This window comes from Choloepus didactylus, chromosome 4, assembly GCF_015220235.1.
Source record: "Choloepus didactylus isolate mChoDid1 chromosome 4, mChoDid1.pri, whole genome shotgun sequence".
Classification (NCBI taxonomy): Eukaryota; Metazoa; Chordata; class Mammalia; order Pilosa; family Megalonychidae; genus Choloepus; species Choloepus didactylus.
Genome location: NC_051310.1, coordinates 59802857 through 59823392, shown reverse-complemented (window position 1 = coordinate 59823392; position 20536 = coordinate 59802857). Strand labels below are relative to the sequence as shown.

Below are 20536 nucleotides of genomic sequence, written 5' to 3'. Positions count from 1 at the left end.
TCACCATCCCAGATAAGCCTAGTTTCTCTCATTTCTCTCTTCCTAGGGCTCTGCTATCTAAGTGGACTCTGATTCTACCTCCCATCTAAGGAACTTTGTTCCATCAAGGAAATCCTCCTTCTCTCCCAGATACTAATTTCTTTCTTTCTACTGTCACGTTTCCATCAGCATTTAACTTCCTTGAGTCTCTTCCATCTTAACCACAAAATATCCCTCTCTTCTGTTGTTGCCCTCTTTCCCCCCTCCTCTTCATAGCCAAGGTTCATTAAAAAGCTGTCTTTGTTTTCTATTTACTTCTCAATTACTGTCCTTTGGATTCCATATTCAAATTCCACTGAAATCTAAATCCGTTCTTATCAAGGTCACTAACAATCTCCATGTAGCTAAATCCTGTGGAGGCTTTGCTTTTTTTTTTTCTTCCATGACTTTTTCCTTCATCTTAAGGAGACAGGAGTGTAACTTGTTCTTCCTGTGTGTCTAGTACCTAACAGAGTTCATAGACAACGGAAGTTCAATCAGTATTTTCTGAATTGAATTTTTAGAAATTTTGCATTTTAGATCTCTAAGGTGCCTTAGAATCTTATTCAACATTCTCATTTCTCAGAGTAAGATAATGAGACCCAGAGAGGTTACTTGTCCGAAACCACAGATCTTGTTTGTAGCACAGCAGAATTCAGGCGACTTGATTTTTAGTCTAATGTTATCTCCATAAACGTGATGAGTTGTCAAGTGCCCTTTTAGGAGGACTTAAAAGAGATGGCATGAGAACTGTTTACAAGTTTAATACCTTATACCACAACTTGGCTTCTTAGTCAAAAAGGGAAAAGGTTAAGGATAGAACAGGGACAGTGAGGACAGGGACTGCAAGATTAGTCTACATTTCTAAATCCAGAGTGGTTCTCATAAACTGGACATGGGCAGGAATGTGGCAGCTTAGAAGGGAAGCAGAAAGAAAGGTGAAACTGATTTTCAAATAAATAAATAATGGGAGAGACACAGAAGTTAAACTTATTTGACTTAGAGAGGCAGTAAGCCTAATTATAAATTTCTAACACATGGAACAGTAATCTTCTACCCAGGACTGAAGTTTTCTGTTTTATCAAATGTGGATAACTGAAAAGCAACAGTTTGATGACTACTTGACAGAGTTGATATATTATGGTAGAGATTTGGACATTTTGTTGAAATAGACTTAAAAAATTCTAGTGTACAATATACTAAATATAGATCGGAAAAAGCACCTCAGTGTATTTTGGGGAATTATTTGGGAATCATTTTGGTGAAATGAGTCAGGGGCTCTTTTCTTTGGTGCTTTAGTCCAAATACAAATATTTTTAGTTAGTTAGAAAGGTATCTTGCTTTAAATACAATAATACATGCACATATAAAATGTACCCAAAGGAGAGATGGGCTGGGCTACTAGAAATTAGATATGACTCCCAGAACATGATCTCAAAACTGACACGTCAAGGGAGCTGCAAATTTTGCACAGTCAAGAAGGTGGGGTCAACCAGAATTCCAGCGTAAAATGTACCAGGGTGCTGTTGCCCCAAAGAATCTTCAAACTACTAGCAAAAACTGGCAGAGCCATCTTCCTCTAAACTTTAAACACAGAACAGTCAAAAGGTTGCAGTAACTGGGTGAGGGTTGAATCAAGAAAACACAGTTTTCAGAGTGGTAGGAGAAACTTGTGGCACTCTTGCTGGTCCCTTTCCAACTCCATCCACAGTGCAGTGTGGAGCCAGCCTGAACTCCCATTGAGTTCTGTTCCTGAGGGAGCAGAATAACTCCTATGTACACATCAGAGTGCCTATATATCCATGTCAGTCTATCAGGTAGCAGCATGAAATACTGAACCAGGAAACTCAGCTAGTACCTTCTCAGAACTTGCCCTGCAAGCAAAAACTGCTTGTAGACAGCTAAAGAAGTGTAAGAAACAATTAAGTCTAGGTGGTCTAGGGTAAAGGATATTACCTTTAAATTAAGTCATAGAAGAGCACCCAGGAAGGGGAGAAAGTCTATTTCATAGGGAGTAGAAGGGACATTCAAATACCTGTAAATGGGGGAATTCCCAAAGCCAAGAGCAAGCACAAACCCAGTATAAGACTCAGGATTAGAAAAGATGGAGAGGACCCTGCACTTCACACATTCACCTTCTAAATAGGAGAGCTAAACTCTGAAGGACAACACAAGCCAACTGCAGAGTCAATCTGCAAAGACTTTGAAAGGTATTTTTTTTCTCGCTTTGGTTTGTTTTTTGTTAGCTCCTGGTACTCAAGGAAATCTGTTGTATCAGTAAGTGGATACAAACGTAAGGAACAGACAGCTCAGGGACTAACTGCCACAATTAACACTTTAAAATATTAAAATGCACAGTGTGCAACAAGATTACAAGACAATGAAACAGGAAAAGATGGTCCATCCAAAGAATAAGATAAAAATCCAGAGACTATCAGTGAGGAATAAGAGACTTTGGGCACACCAGACAAAGATTTTTTAAAAATGAGCCTCAATATGGTCAAGGAGATTAAGGACATCAGGAAAACAAAGAATGAACAAATGAGACTCTCAATAGACAGAAACTTTTAAGAGGAACCAAACAGAAATACTGGAGTTGAAAACCACAATAACTGTAATGAAAAATTCCCTAGAGGGTTTCAGTAACAGATTGGATCTGGCAGAAATAAGAATCAGTGAACTTAAAGACCAGATAATAGAAATTGATTCAGGATGAGGAGCAAAAAGAACAAAGAATTAAAAAAAGCGAGCAGAGCCCAAGAGACCTGTGGAATACCATCAAGCACTATCAAGAGACAGAGATAGAGTAATAGCCAAAAAAATAATGGCAAAAAACTTTCCAAATCTAATGAAAGTCATTAATATGCACGTTCAGGAAGCCCAACGAACCTCAAACAGTATAAACTTGGAGAGAATCACGGCCAGATACATGGTAGTCAAACTGTTGAATGCAAGGACTAGAAGAGAGTTCTGAAAGCTGCAAGAATAAAACAAAGTGTTATGTACAAGGAAGCTCCAGTAAGATTAATTCAGATTTCTCATCAAAACCATGGAGGCAAGAAGGCAGTGGGACAAAATATTTAAAATACTGAAAGCAAAAAATTGCCAACCAAGAATTTTGTATTCAGCAAGGCTGTCTTTCAAAAACTAGGGAGATATTAAGACATCTCTAGATAAAAGCTGAGGGAGTTTGTTCCCACTAGGCTTTGCCCTACAAGCCATGAATGACAATGGAACTTGTTCAGACTGAAAGGAATGGACACCAGACAGTGGATCAAAGTGACATAAAGAAATGAAAAGTTCCAATAAAGTTTGCCATATGGATAATTATAACTACCAGTATTATTGTATTTTATTTTTTGGTATGTGTCTTCACTTTTTACTCGTTACATGTTCTAAGAGGCAAACGTATAAAAGGTAATGATAAATCTTTGGTTTAGGACATAAAATATTTAAAGGTATAATTTGTAGCAAGTACAACAAAAGGGATGGGGTGGGAAGAGGGGTACAGGAACACAGTTTGTGTATACTACTGAAGTTAAGTTGGTATAAAATCAAACATGATTGTTCTAGATTTAGAATGTTAAATTTTAGCCCATGGTAACCATAAAGAAAATACATGAAAAAAATATATAGTAAAAACTGAGAAGTAAAAATGATTCAATACAAAAAAAATCAAATAAATATGAAAGTAGGCATTATTAATGGAAGAACCAAGAGTCAAAAAGACGATTTACAAAGACTAAGTAGCAAAATGGCAGAAGAAGGTCCTGCATTATTGGTAGTTACTTTAAATATAAATGGATTGAACTCCCCAGTCAAAAACAGAGATAGGCAAATAGATAAAAAAAGCCATGTTCTTTAATACCATCTTGTGGGGGCAGACTTATTACTCTTTTGATTGCGTAGTTTCCATGGAGATGTGACTCACTCAACTGTGGATGAGCACTTTTGATTAGATTATTTCCATGGAGGTAAGACCGCTCAAGAGCTGAAACTGATGCTGATGCTTGGAGATGAAGAGAGAAGGACATTTGGAGATGCTAAGCTAAGAGATGAAGCCCAGAGTTTGCCCCGGAGAAGCTAAAAGAGAACTCCCAGATGCTTAGAGAGAAATGCCCCGGAAGAAAGAAGCAAGGATGCACAGGAGCTGAGAGAGAGGAGTGAAGACAGAAGCCCAGAGACATTTTGGAGAAAGCCATTTTGAAACAAGACCCAGGGGCAAAGAATCAGCAGATGCCAGCCAAGTGTCTTTCCAGCTGACAGAGGCATTCTGGACACCACTGGCCTTTCTTCAGTGAAGGTGTCCTCTTGTTGATGCCTTCGTTTGGACACCTTCATGGCCTTACAACTATAAATTTGTAACCTAATAAATCCCCTTTTTAAAAGCCAATCCATTCCTGGTATTTTGCATAACAGCAGCTTTTGCAAACCAGAACAAAGTGCCTATATGTTCTTTACAAGAGACTTACCTTAAATTCAGACACAAGTAGGTTGAAAGTGAAAGGATGTTGCAAAGCATCCATACTACTTACCATGCAATTAGTAACTAAAAGAGAGCTAGGGTAGCTACACTAATATTAGATAAAATAGACTTTGAAGAAACTGCTGAAAAAAAATTTTCCCCCAGCAATGGAAAGTTTATTTAATATTAGCTAATACATATTCCACCATCAACACTGGCCACGCCAAGGCTTTCCTTACCTCTTAGGTTCATCTGATGAGCTGGTGTGCCACTGGATTCTTCTTTGCTCTTATAGCAAGAAATAGATGTATCTTTAAAGGTGCACCAGTATTGCTTGTAACCTTTTAGAGTCAGCTTTTTTGGCCTAAGTGTCAAACAGAATTAAGAGAAAAACCACTTTGAAAGTAACTTTATTAACACTATCTCTCAGCAGTAAAGTTTCACAATATTAAAAGTCTGGGACCAAGTTTTACATATGCTGAAATCAGTTCCCCTTGGATTATATTCAATATTGTTGCTATTAATCTGCCCCACGCTCCTCAACCAATCTACTCAGGAAACACACAGATAGAAGAGAAAGGAGTAGGGCTGATAGGCCAGTATTTTTGTCAGCTGTATCCACTTCATCTATTACTAGCAGGTCACATGGAAAAGAAAGGAAAAGTAAATGTCAATATCTGAAGTTTCCTGGACCTCATAATTATCTGCAGCTTTGTGGATGTGCTGCCATACAGGATTTCTTTGGAGCCTCTATGAAGAAGTAGGTTTACTTGGCAAGATGGGAAGTGCTTATCCCCCTCAGGGATGTATTTCAATGATGACATTAACTTGCCACTCCAGTGTCGAATACAGCAGAAGGAGAACAGAATCATGAGGGAGACTGGATAAGGAAAGGTGCAAGTAGATGAAAAAGGGATATAAAAGGGAAGGAAGAGGGGATAGGGCAGTGGCATCTGAAATCTTGCTCTTGTCTCAGAATGCTATGTATTTTGAGCTGTTACATGCTTGGCCGCAGTAAGTGTTTTATTCCCTAATGGCTTTAAATGGTATACAGTAGAAAAAATGTATTCATAACACCTACTTTTCATCTTCCCATCTCTGCCTCAATGCCCAGCTTTCTGTGGAATAGGACTAGACTGATTGTTTAAAAATCTAAATAAGATACAATGGAATCCTACTACAAAACATCCCATGAATGAATTAACAGAATTCAACAGAATTCTGTGCTCTGAACAAGTGAATAACTTCAGTTTACATACTGCTTTCACCTGAGGAACTAGAAAGGAAGTTTTAGACTGATACGCTACTGTATTACTATATTTTAGCATCTACATGAAAGTAATCCAGGTTTCACAATCTTTTTTTTTAAAATGTTTATCATATCAAACAACTTATCAAGTAATATGATTTTAATTTGGTAAGGATGATTATTTTCTCTAATTATAACTTAGTTTATCTAATTGGTAAATGCCATCTTTTAAATATGTATTTGTCAAACAGTAAACTTCAATAATGTGAATGTGACTTTTAAAAACTGATACTTATTACTTATTAATATTTGCAATCCCTCCCCTTTTTACTTACTTGAAAACTTTAATGTAGTCAGCAAGTTCAGGAATGGAAGTGATGTCACCCTAGGAAGAGAGTTAAATCTTTTTTTCCTTTTTCTTTTTTTATGAAATATGAAATTCTTTCTAATGTATGGTACTTACATTATCAAGAACCATCTTATTTAGTAAACAAATGGAATTACATAAAATACAGATTATAAATATTTTAAAGATGCAATCATATTAAATGGTATGCACTATATTCTTCTTGGTACAAAGGCATTTTCAAATGGCAATTTACACAACCCACAAGAATATACTGTATTATTTCTAAGTAATTTTGTAAATCGTAACAGAACTAAGTAAGTGTTTCTTCAGCAATAACTAATTCCAAAGCTTTAAAACCAAACTCAGCATTTAAAATTTTTCCTGCAATCTATTCTCCTTTTGGTAATATTTCAAAAATGGAGATCACCGAATTTATTAGGATTTTTACAATGGCTTGATATAAAGTTTCCTCCACAGAAATGTTCTCTCACCATTTCTAAAAGAATTTGCAGAACATCACAGATCTTTCTTTACTATGTTGGAGCAAAGAAACCTGTAAGTACAATATTCACTGAAAAATTTTTTCCAAAAGTTCCTGAAAATGAACATTTGACTTCTCTAAAGCATTATTTCCCCCCACTGTCCAAATACTTCCTGAGACTATAAATTCAAAGACACAAGCATCAATTCTAAAATAATTGTTCAAACAGTGCTTAGACACCACCAATTCAAACTAAATTAGTAGATAAAGAGATTTACCCTACCAAAATTGTTGATGTTTTACCCCCTTCCAAAGTAATCTCCAGGTCTGAAAGGGCAGCATCAACTTCATCAACTTCTTTATCACTGTTGTTCAAATGATTCTCTGATGTCATGATTGACAGCTTATTGATATGATACTGAAACGAGAAATGACATGTTTATTAAAATTTTTATAACTATAAACAGTCTTAAAATGAAATTACTATCTGTACCTACACTGAAAGCTTTTCATCATCTAATTTGAAAAGATAAGTGCCCAGGAAGTAAAATGATAAAAAAATCAAGAGAATGGCCCTTGAAATCAATGTCTTAAACATGCTAACAAGTATCATCCAAGGGATGTTAAGATCTTTGGGCCTACCAATGACTAATGAATGAACAGAATATGTGTAAGGTCTTTTTAGAAAAGGATTAACATGGATTACCTTACACTTATTTCTATTACCTAGAAGAAGGAAGCAAAGTTATCACCATTACGTTGAAAGCTAAAGCTCCACTTCCCCACCATCTTCAATTCAATGCTGAAACCACTCTAAGAGGCAGATGATGCTTGTATTCTCAGTTACATAAGAATAAGATGGGAAGATTAAGTTTATGTGTGAGTAAATGCAAAAATACACAAAAAGAACATATATATATGTGATATAGTGAGTAGTGATAACCATCCCTACATACAGATACAAAAACCTTTGTGTAGACATAACTAGTCATTGATTTTAAATATACTTAAGTGAGACTTCAACAAATACTAAAAATCTATTAGATTTGATGTGAAATCTTAGAGAAGTTTTATACAAAAATTACATTTAAATCATTTAATCTGCTACATTTCAAAGCACTAAGTAGCATACCAAATTCCTCAAATATTCATTCAGTGAATAAGATTCATCCATGGGAACATCCTCTGAACTAAGCACTATTCCTCTGTGTTTGAAGACTTAGGGAAATAGTAATAAACAGTCCCTGCCTATACCACAGTTGTCCCCAAATTAGATTCTTAGCATGGTAGACACTTCTGTGTTCACAAATCATGGAAAACAAGGTAGGGTGAGGCCCTCAGTCAGTAATTCTTATGCAAAAGGTCACTTACATAAGTCACAGTTGGAGAGACCCTGGCTGTGAATTGGACTTGTCATAAAATACAGCTTTACTTTTTAAAGGTACATGGGAGATCTGTGAAAAGTTACACACATATCTGGACCCAAATGCTTTAAACACAAACAACATTACTAACTTATCTATTTTATTTTTGATCCACAGCTTCTTACTCTGAATTATTTTGTTTCTTTTATATGAGGAACAAGAAATCCCGGGGGGAAGATAGTTCATAGTATGGGCTATGTCTGAAGAAAAAAAAAAAAAACAAAACTGGGCATTTCCTCCATACTTCCACATGGATTCTTCTAGTACCGGATAGCTCCCTACAGCCTTTGAGTCAGTCTTTGGGAAGGCTTCTCACAACTCAGGAGACCAGTAATCCAAAATCCTCCCATTAAATCTACATTCTAAAACAGTCCAGGAGGACTATGCTCTGGGACCATTCACTCTCCATGAATTAAAATCCATAGTCTCTTGAGATGTCTCTATTGCATCAAAGTGGAATATCTACTATTTATTAAGAAGATGCAGAATAATCCCATTTCTGTGAAAATACCACTGTGTACATTTATCCAACAAATACTTCTCTAGTACCTTCTATATACTAGGCATTATACATCCATCTGTTGCCTTAGAACAAACAGACAGGCATTACATGTATAATAAAAAAAGATAAAGAAATATGGCACAATAAAATATGTGGTCTTGAAAATATCTATTGTACTAGTCTTCTGTCATTGTCCAAACTTCCAAAGGAAAATTATGAGCTCATATTCAAAGTGAGAAAGATGTAAGCAGAAAGTCATAACCAAGGAAAAGACTCTTAACACAACTGCTTCAGAATTTAATTCAAGAAATTCTTCAGATTCTGAATCATCAAGTTGATTCCCCTTGTCAAAGCCAGTCTCTAGAAAATAACTGATTAAACACTTCGTCAACAAGGATTTTCCTTGTCTGTTTCTCCTTAACTCCCTTCTTTCTTTTCTTTAAAAGACAACTTTTTGAGTCTTAACTGGGAAACTTCACTGGATCTATAAAAGCATTAGGAAGATTGAGGGCATCTTGTTTGTTTCTTAAGGAGAAAAAAATGAAATCCCCTTTACAGTGAAAGCATTTCATATTTGAATGTCATCACTGCTTCTTGTTCTTTTGTTATTTCAGATAGCTGAGCTGTAACAAAGATTAATTAACCTGGAGTTCATTGGACCTCAGTGTCTCTAAAAATGCTGATTTGTGGATTCTATTCTAAAGCTATTTTTATTAGAGGGAGTATAATTAATGGAGTAGACTCATTTTTTTATAACAAGCCTCACATAATTCTGAAGCAAGTTGTATGCAAAGACATTTGTGAAAGCACCAGTTTAATCTAAGGAAAACATTAGCTACCTACCTCTTGAAATTCTTCAAGGTTTATCATTCTAAAAACCTACTTATGTTTACTTTCAATAGTCTCTTAAAATTTTATGTCCATAAAATCTTATGTTCATTCATAGCCCATTTTACAAAATCTCCTATCATCTCCAGTTGTTTATGGAAACTATGCAGTAAGCAGAAGTTCAGAAATCTCATTTTTAACATGTAATTTTATTTCCAAGGGAAATTGGTTAGCTTTAAGCTAATGTAGGGGGCTAATTTTTCTCCTGTACAATACAAAAAAGTTCCTGTTAAGTATACCACTCAACTTAAATAAAACACATTTTTTTTTTAACTAAATTCAGTTACTTATTTTCCTTTCCTAAGTGTCTACTCACTTTCTATACAGCTAAAAGTAAATTCCATCTATCAAAATGCTACTGGGATTACTATGCCACTTTACTATTAAAAAATAGCTTTGTATCTAATTAACAGTTCTGTATGAAAATGTGGAAGAAGTCGTCAATGACAAATGACTGCTTAAAAAAAAAAAATGCTATGTATCATCCTTCCCATTCTTTAGTATTCTAGTCATTGAAAATAAATTATAATGTGAGGCAAAAATAATAATAAAAATAAGCCCTTACTTTTCCCTCCCACAAGTCCCATTTACCAATTCCCTCAATTACCTGCAAGGCCGCAAACATCATCATTTCTTCTTCTGTGCATTCAATTTCTTCTAGGAGAATAGCCCACTTTGCCTGCTCATAAAGCTGATTGATTCTGATTGCATCATACTGTAGCAGAAGAGACAAAGTTTGTGTAATATATCATTTTTTTCTTTCTTCCTTTTTTTACTAAAAAAGTTGTAGGCTTACAGAAAAATCATGCATAAAATACAGAGCTCCCATATACTACCCTACTGTTAACACCTTGCATTAGTATAGTGCATTTGTTACAATTCAAGAAAGAACATTTTTATAACTATATTACTATAGTCCATTGTTTATAATAGGGTTCCAGAGTGTTTGTTATACACTCCTATATATTTTTCAAAATTTTAATTCTAGTAACAAACCAAAATTTCCCCCTTTAACACATTCAAATACATACTTCAATGCTGTTAATTATGTTAATGCTGTTAACATTAAAAAGTCTGAAAACTCTCAGTATTCCCTTTTAAAGCTTGACAAAAAGAATGAAAAATCCAATTTTTTCCCCTGGATTTTTATTCATCATCAAGTACCTAATTATAAGAAAGATACCTACAGAGTTTTCATACATGATATCTGTGCCGGTTGGAATGTATTGTGTCCCCCAAACGCCATTATCTTTGTGGTCTTGTGGGACAGACCTTTTGGTGCTGGTTAGATTTGCTTGGAATGTGCCCCACCCAGGTGTGGGTGGTGACTTTGGTGGGATACTCCCATGGAGGTGTGACCCCACCCATTCAGGGTGGGCCTTGATCAGTGGAGCCATATAAAACATGCTGACTCAGAGGGACTGAACGGAGTGCAGCTGTGAGTGACTTTTTGAAGAGGAGCAAGCTTGCTAGAGAGGAAAGTCCTGGGAGAAAGCCATTTTGAAACCAGAACTTTGGAGCAGACGCCAGCCACGTGCCTTCCCAGCTAACAGAGGTTTTCCGGACGCCATTGGCCATCCTCCGGTGAAGGTACCCGATTGCTGATGTGTTACCTTGGACGCTTTGTGGCCTTAAGACTGTAACTGTGTAGTGAAATAAACCCCCGTTTTATAAAAGCCTATCCATCTCTGGTGTTTTGCATTCTCCAGCATTAGCAAACTAGAACAATATCCATGTATAATCTTCCCATTAAAAGTGACATTAAAACATGCCAAGAGATAATTTATTATCCAGTATTAGAAATAGATTCTGCATTTATCTTTCAGGGAAATAACCATTAGATGTCGTTAACATAAGAAATCTAATCTGAAGACATTAAAGTAAGGGAAAACTATTAGGTGCTTTTCAGGATTGTAACTACAACTTGCCACACTAAAATGGTATAATTAAGAGAATAAATTAATTATATTGTACAATATCTTGCTCACTGTGGAAAAGCATACCCAATGTGGCTGGCCCTTGGAAACAGCAATTATAAGGATCCAAAAGAGAGGATATATAAATAGTTTGTGGCAACTAGATATAAGTATGTGTTATGTGTTTATCTATTTAATGATGTTAATACAAATCAATAACTATGTCTTAATACTATCTTAGAATGTTGACAAAATACATTTCCTTCCTCAAATGTAACGCTAGTCCCAAAATAGCTTTGGTTTTACTAAAATAAGATGCGATGAGGCCTTCAAATGGAATAAAAACATCTTTATAGTTCTATTATATATATTTTTATTATATAAATTGTTTAAGCACATACTAAAAGATCATAAATATATACATTAAAATCTAACCTATAATCTAGACCTGAAAAGGATGAGGATAGCTGAGAAAGGTTTCCCTCCCCAATATGATAAAGAGATCAAAACCTCTTATATCAAATTCAAATGTCATCAGAAAAGCAAAGTACTATGTAGCACAAATCATGCCAATGATTTAATAGTGGAAACATATCCCAAACAGTGTTGGCTATTAAGTGTAGACCAAAAAAAAAAGTATATGATTTTAACAGAAATTTTTTTGAAGCAAGATCTTTTTTTTGCATAATTAATAACCTAAAAGTAATTGAAAAGGTAATCTTTCAGACAACTTTTGTTTTACCTACAGTTCAGTTACAGAGAGGAGTAAAAAAAAAACCAAGTTTATTAATTTCATGATACCAAACTAGTACCTTTAAAATACAAATCTACCAAAAATTCAACTTAAAAAAAAATGTTTAATGATGCCTCCATCCTATTTTGGTCTAATATTATTCAAGACTGTTAAATAAAGGATTTCCTTTCCCCGCTGACTGCCCAAACAAGAAACATCGAGATAAACAGGAAACAAACAAAACGAAAAAGCAAAAAACAGAAGGAAAAGAAACCCCTCTAAAACCCTCGGTACCTTTGGATTCAAATCAAAAAAGCTGTAATACTTGAATCGGAGCAGCAAAGCCTCGTTTTCCTTCACATCTTGTTCCATGAGCGATCTTGATGAATCCAGCCACCTGGGACAAATTAACAAAAGCAGTGGAACAAAGAACGAGAGAATTAATAAAATAAAATATTTTTATCTCCAGGTGGATACAAGAATTCTTCAAATATATCTATAATATAAAAATTTACCCTTGGTTGATTTTTGCTTTATCAAGAAGAGCTTGAGGCTTGAACATTTTTGCCAATATTTCTGGTGACGTGATTGGCTGACTGACAGCAAGTATACCCGGGTTGCCTTCTGACAAAGCACTGTCACCAAACCAGGCAGAAGTTGGTGACAAGGGACTTCCATCATGAGCATCGTAAGTGGGGGTCATTGTTTTACTATAGAGTCCTGGGCTTGAATAGATACTTCCTAATAAGCAACACAAAAAATAGGTAGTAAGTATGAAGTACAAAATCTTAGTTTTCAGTAATAAACGCTCAAATGATATACAGCACATTGTAAAGCACAAGCTTCATTCTGGAAGGAAAGCTTACTTAGTACCTTATTGTATTTGTCCTGAAAACCATGTAAATTAACTTTTAACTCTACTTGGATAACATTAGAATATGTAATACAGACCATAAGAATAATTAAGTTGGTGGAAATTCTAGGAAAGAAATCATTTCAAGAGAATTAGAAGATAAGTTAAGGCTAAAGCTGAAGCAGAAGCAGACAGACCAACACTTTTTAATTGTGTCAAGGCTCACCTTTCAGAGGGCCAATGTAAAGAACATCAGTGCCTACAGAAAAGGAAAGAAAGGAATTCAGAAGGTAAAGGAAAGGCAACAATAGAGGACAGAAACAAAGGAAAGAAAGTGAAAGAAACATGGGAAAAAGAAAAAACAGATTTTTCCTAATTGTGAAACATAAACTGAGGTACATACGTCAAGTGATTTAAGACTAAAAACCAATCTCAAGAGCTACAACTTGAGTAAAACAAGATTTTTGTCCAATTCAAAAGAATAAAGGCATGCTCTAGCCTAGTCTCCAGTGAAAAATACGTTCACATTTATCATACCCCATATTTTATGACAGCTTATTGTAGCTGAATAAATTCACATGAATTACGAGAACAATTTTATATTAACGTTTTCTCAGTTTGTAGCTAAACTGGTCCAACATATTTTCAAAGAAAATATTAAGGCAAGGAGTAGATCAAAATTTGCCCAAGGAAGAGGGTAACAAAGGTACATTTTATAACTAAATCTCTGAAGGCAAGGACGTTGTCTTATTTATTTTCCCATTCCTCAGTATTATAGTGCTCAGCATATAGTAGAAGCTACATAAATATTTGTTGAATTAGTCAGCTGATGATATATCCTCCTTTATTTAAACTAAAACAACTAAGGTTAGATTTATTTAAGACATTTTAAACAGTTCACAATAGCATATATTAAATAAAAGCATTTTTATCACTTCCAAGTCCAAACTCTCTTGATTTTATTTTGTCCTTCAGTTATTTTTAAAAATATTAAAATGTGTAATGAATATAACTTGTTAACAGATGATGGAAGAGAATGGCTTTTTTCCCTTATTCAATTTAGGAATACACTTAACCTCTCCCCTTTCCTATATAATACATAACATTTTTTTCCCATGTGATAATATGGCAGTAATGCTAAAGATTTTTGTAGTTGTCAAGACTAAGAAGAAAAGACAAAGTAAAAAAAAAAAATACTAAGAAAGTATGATCCCTTGCTAGTCACAGGGTATTTGATATCTCTAATATATGTTTGTCTAATGTCACTATACTAAAACAATTTGAAGAATGTAAACATTGTTAAACTTAAACAACAAGGAAAGTTGTGAATTCTCTCACTTTTTAGCTTTTAAGGAGGAACACTGTAATATTGATTCATGGCTTTGTTTAAAAATTAGAACCTTAAGAAAGACTGGTATTTTTCAAAGTTAAAACTGTGGCACCTTTGTGAAAGGGATAATCTGGCTCCCCACACTTATTAAAAGGGCTGAAAACACTACTGCAGCTCAGCTAAGCAAAAAATATTTCTGCTAAAGAATACATATCTAAATAAGGTGTGAAAAAACATTAACTTCTAGCACTCAGAGGCAGAAATCTTCTCGTTAATTTCAAAGCTCTATTAAATAAATCTTTTACTAACAATGTCAGAATACTGAAAATTTGTTCCTTGTATGAAAAACTGAAGTGAGTAAAATTAGAATTGACAATTTTCTTTATGAAGTTTCTAAAACAAATAGAAAATATAGTCCCCTAACCATATTTAATAGAATCAGCCAACCACTCAAATCTCTTTCCTCTTAACTTTTTACACAGGATACCTCCTTTTATTGCACTGTACAGATACTGCAGGCTTGGTTTTGTTTTGTTCTGAAATGAATTGAAGGTCGGTGGCAACCATGGCATCAAGCAAGTCTGCTGGTGCGCCCCCCCCCCGCCCCCAAAAGGGGAAAACTGTGTCTGTGTTACATTTGGTAATTCTCACAATATTTCAAACTTTTTCATTAATACTGTATCTCTAATGGTGATCTGTGATCAGTGTTCTTTGGTGTTAATGATTTTGTAATTGTTTTGGGGGCACCAAAACTATGCACATATAAGGCAGAGAACTTAAATGTGTGTGTTCTTTCTGACTGCTCCATTGGCTGGCTGTTTCCTCATCTCTCTTCCTTTCCTTGGAGAAATTAGGCCAATTAATAACCCTAAAATGGCCTCTAAGTGTTCTAGTGAAAGGAAGAGTCTTCATAAAACTGTAGCTGCTACTGATAGTGATTCCTCTGATGGATCTGGGCAAAGTAAATTGAAAACCTTCTGAAAAGGAGTCACCATTCTAGATGCCATTAAGAACACTTGTGACTTTATAAGCAGGTCAAAATATCAACAGTCACAGGAGTTTGGAAGTAGTTGATTCCAACACTCATTACTTGGAGGAGTTTAAGGCTTCAGTGGAGGAAGTAATGGCAGATGTGGTGGAAACAGCAAGAGAACCACAGTTAGAAGTGGATCCTGATGATGTGACTGAATTGCTGCAATCTCATGAAAAAACTTGAACAAGTGAGGAGTTGCTTCTTATGGACGAGCAAAGAAAGTGGTTTCTTGAGATGGAATCTACTCCTGGTGAAGATGCTGTAAGCATTGTTGAAATGACAACAAAGGATTTAGAATATTCCATAAACTTAGCTGACAAAGCAGCAGCTAGGTTTGAGAGGACTGAGTCCAATTTTGAAACATGTTCTACTGTGAGTAAAATGCTATCAAACAGCATCACATACTACAGAAAAGTTGATCAATGTAGCAAACTTCATTGTTGTCTTATTTTAAGAAATTGCCACAGCCACCCAACCTTCAGCAATGAATAGCCTGATCAATCAGCAGCCATCAACATTGAGGAAAGACCCTCCACTAGCAAAAATATTATGACTTGTTGAAGGCTCAGATGACGGTTAGCCTTTTTTAGCAATAAAGTATTTTTAAATTAAGGTATGTACAACAGTCTTTTAGATGTAATGGTATATTGCACACTTCACTGACTACAGTATAGTATAAACATACAGCCTACACTTCATATTTTATCACTTCATTATTCCAATCTACTCTTATTTTGTTAGGCATTGCTTGGTAATAACTTATTTAATGTTCACAATTTTAGAGGAGGCACAGAGAGGTTAAATCACTTGTCCAAGGTCAGGAGCTAGAAGTTGTAGAGCCAAGCTATAATCAGGCAGGCTGTTTACAGTTATATAAACTGCCTCCCATGTACTATAACTTACTTAAGCCATTCCCAATTGGCGTGCATTTATTTGTTTGGAGCTTTGTTACTGATGTCACTGTTGCTATTAGAAATAAGGCTTCAATACACATTTTTCTACTTGTTTCCCAATTCTAGTAGCATTGCTGCATCAGAAGACAGGTACATTGTAAATTTCTTTTAAATATTATTCAGCCACTATACCAACTAGCTTATTTTCTGATTGCCCAATTTAAAACCGATTTGGAGCAGAAAACCAATATGAGGTAAGATGAAGTAGCATATTTACTCAGCAATAAAATACGAAATTGCTGAACTACATGGAAAGATAATTATAAAAAGGAAAAATAAAGAGTTCAAAAAGCAGTGCAGTCTGGGATCACTTCTTATAGATATAAAAAACCTTATGCAACTTAAAAGCTCCTGAGGGTATTGCGATAATTTACCTTACAACTCAGTTACTGTAAGTTATATTCTTTTATATAACCCTTCTTTTAGAGAGTACTAAAGTAATACATTTTAGAAAATTTTCCATCAAAATAGATATGTATTTCACTATAAATAAAAGCAAAGTATAGATTAACTGAAATGCATAAATATAAAAATAATTATGAAATACTCAAAAGGAAATATAGAAGATTTTCTAAAATATTTGTGAAGATTTCCTAAGCAAGAGTGAAAACAAGAACTATAAAGTAAATGACTAACAGATCTGACTACATAAAAAATATAAAACTCTGTATGGTGAAGAAAAGACCAAAAACAAAGTTAAGGGGGGAGGGGGGACAGGAATAGGAGAAAATGTCTAGCATATCAAAAAATTACTATGATTAAAATAAAATTTATATATATATGTATAAAAAGTGGACAAAGTCTACAATTACTAAAAGAAATAGGAATGGCTAATAAACATATGAAATAGTTGTTCAACCATACTAGCACTTATCAGGGAAACACAAAATAATGTAACACCACTATTTATTGTCATATCAACAAAAATTTATAAAGATTTACAACATTCAATTTTGGGCAGAATATAGGAAAATGAGCATTTTCATATAGTGATGAGGGAGCATAAAACCACAAAAGCTTTTTGGTTTTTAAGTTGATAGAAAAATTAGACACAACCTATGTATGGCAAACTTTAAAGCCACTTATAAGAACTAGGAAGGCCTCTAATGCTCTGATACGGAAAGATAACCAAAACATATTGTTCAATGAAAAAAAAAGAAGTTGCAGAACAACATATATTAAGATCTCATTTATGTTACCAAAAAAAAAAAAAGCACGCGAGAGAAAACTAGACATGCAATTATATACCACACATGTATATGAAACACATACAAAGGGTACTGGGTACTGGCAAGTTGTACTCCAAACGGTTTTCAACAAACAAGATATGCTTACTTCTTAGAAGTGATCTGGGAATAAACTGAAGGGGAACTTTCAGTTTTAGTTTAGCACTCTATTTTCTGTACTGTCTGAATTTTTATGAGACTATATTAATATATGACTTTTATAATTTAAAAAATATGAGGTCCAACATTATATATCACTGAGTGAAAAAATCATGAAGTACAGATGTATATATTAAGTCTCACTTTCATTAAAAACAAAAATGAAAAAATAAAGATACATGGCTTTGTAATATTTGAATTTTCTCTATAAGCATGTATTACTTTCATAATTAAAGCATACTTGTAGGGAAAATAGTGCCTTGGATAAGTGATTTTCCTGACAGTGCCAAGCAAATGATGTATCGATTAGTTTCAGTATTATTTTAGTACCTAGATTTTTCTTTTGTCTAGCTGCCTTCAAGAGAGTTTTCAGAAAAGTTGCTGAGATAATTTTCTATTTCTATTTATACAGTAAGTATAAACAAGGTAAATTTCTTTGTAAATGTAAATATACTATAAAATTTACTCTTAGAAAAATTCTGTTTTCCACAGATCTGGGATCAGCCTGGAATAGTTCAATGGTGCCCCCTTCACAGGTAATTAGAGATTAAATGTTCAACTACCTACAGCTAGAAAGTGGCATAGCACTCAAGAATATGACACCTGAGCACAACCATATAAACTCAAGTTAATAACTCATATTTTATCATGGTAATTCTATTTAAGGAATTTGACCAAAGTCTGAGAAAATTATTTCATTCATGGTGGTTTACTTCTTGAAACATTATTTAAAAAAAAAAAAACCCAGCTTTATTGAGATATTAATTTACACATTATAAAATGCGCCCATTTAAAGTATAGTTTCATGGGTTTTGACAAATGTAATCATCATGTACCACAAAATCAAGATATAGAACATGAAATATTACTCTTTCTTAAGCAAAAAATATGGGTTGATGTAAAAAATTTAATGACATTGTAACAAATGTTCGTATTAAACAGATTTAGAAATGTTTTTTTTAAATATTTTAATTGAAGAAAGAGTGCCATGTAATAGATGCATTTTTTTCATTTTTTAAAAATTCAGTTTTATTGAGATACATTCACAAACCATACAATCATCCATGGTGTACAATCAACTGTTCATGGTACCATCATATAGTTGTTTAATAGATACATTTTTGAACCACACAGACTTGGATTTAAATTCTAGCTCTGCCCCTTATTAGTTCTCTGACCTTGGGCAAATTACTTAACCCTTGGATGGTTCTTTCCTCATCAGTAAAATGGGGATATTGTGGCCAAAATTACAGGACTTTTGTGAAGATTAAAGGAAAGATAATATGTGTATTAAATATTATAATAGTTATATTTAGTGAGTATGTATATAATTATTAATGACAGAAAATAAACCTGGCATTATATATTTTATTTAATTCTATTTGGCTAAATTTTCTCAAGTATAAGTTCTTAGTTAATGTATCCTGTTTATGTCAATAAAACACTAGTAAAACCATGGGGCTTATTTGTGTCTGTTTTGTGGACCATCTTCTTACCAAACTGTAGTATCTTAAATATATGTGCAACCTGCCTCATTGAAGTAGCAAATACAAAGTGGTTAGTTCCATGTAAGTTACATTAAATGTGATTTCTAAAGGGGGAAACATTAGTAGGTTGCTCAATTTAAATTACTAATGCCATGGCTTTAATCAAGATAACCCCAAAGAGTAAGAATTAATTCACTGAAAAGATTGTTATTAATGGAATCACTATTATCCATTAGCTTAAGTTAAATACTAACCAACTTTCCTATATTTTGTCAGTATCACCTTGGCTGAAGGAAACAAAGACCAAAGTTAATAAGAATAAACTACTACAAAATCACCCAAGTACTTCCAGTTCTTCCAGCAGCTTCTTATCCATTTTCTCTTGTATAAACAGAATTTTCTTACATTTTTTTCATACTCTGAGGTAGATACTTTTGTATATGTGGATATTCTGAAAACTTCAAGATAACCTGCTTATCGGACCATCATACTCTCAGAATTTGTATGCACGCCTGTCTACAGCCCATAGCTTCTGGGCAAGAAAACACCCCACAGCTTCCCAAATTCTTACTCTCTAAAAGTTATTTAAAAAAAAAAATTCTGTTACAGATTCTAATTAGGATCATACCTGACAATTCTATTGCCACTACACATATAGAGCATAGTGCAAGGATTTCTAAGGGACTTGAAATATTAAATATCTGTGTGGGCTCGTTAAGAGTGGGGGATGGGGGTGGGGTCAAGGGGGAAAACAGCAGAGAAGGAGGCTCTGGGAATTAGTCCCTCCACCAGAACAGGCAGGAACTGTCTGAATCAACTATTATGTTGAACTGTCTGAATAAACTGCCTGAGTCAACTATTATGAGACTCAGGAATCCAGGAGAACACTGTAGAGCATCCAGAAAGAGAGTAAGAAACTAGTAAATAACAGTAAATACCAGCAAACTGCTCTCTCAGGGCAATGGTTACCCATCTTCCCCACACTCAAGGCAGGCGACAGTGCAGTTCGGCCCGTGGTGTAGCTTGCTGGTGCCCAGAAAGGAACATAAAAATCCACTTCTCTTAAGATCCAGGATGGGCACTGGTCAACAGCTTATCACAGCTTTTGATCAGCTACTTTAGGCAGCTGGGGGCCTGGCTTTGAGAGTGGCCATTGTCCCAACCTGCCCCAAACAGATGATGGAAGAGACTTAAAGACCGAACACTTCCTCAGAGCTGGCTGGAGAGGCTGCATCGGATGGGCAGAGGACGAGCCAAGAAAGCACAGCTTTGGGGAGCCAGGGAAGATGGGAAAATGGTCCTGGCATCCTTCCTGACCCTTCCCTCATTCCCTCTCCAAGGTGGATTAGAGCTGGTCAGCTCTCCTGTTGTGGGTCCCTGGCCTTGTTCCAGCTGGGAAAGATGGACTTAGGAAACTCCTCTCCAGAATACATCCCTTCCCAGAATTTGCCCTCCAGGCAAAAGCAGCTT

General features: G+C 34.8%; 1 protein-coding gene across 4 annotated transcripts in view; it reads right to left on the bottom strand.

Moving 5' to 3' along the window:
* FERMT2 (fermitin family member 2) overlaps nt 1-20536 on the bottom strand; it is a 129788-nt gene that overhangs the window by 10807 nt on the left and 98445 nt on the right. For 2 of the 4 annotated variants that reach the window (XM_037832691.1, XM_037832692.1), the window contains exons 5-11: nt 13105-13137; nt 12541-12766; nt 12320-12422; nt 9984-10091; nt 6846-6980; nt 6068-6117; nt 4723-4847 (exon numbers count right to left, since the gene is read on the bottom strand). In XM_037832691.1, coding sequence (XP_037688619.1) covers nt 4723-4847; nt 6068-6117; nt 6846-6980; nt 9984-10091; nt 12320-12422; nt 12541-12766; nt 13105-13137 — 780 coding nt within the window. The remainder of the gene's footprint in view (nt 1-4722; nt 4848-6067; nt 6118-6845; nt 6981-9983; nt 10092-12319; nt 12423-12540; nt 12767-13104; nt 13138-20536) is intronic. The other 2 variants (XM_037832693.1, XM_037832694.1) reach the window with 1 other exon arrangement.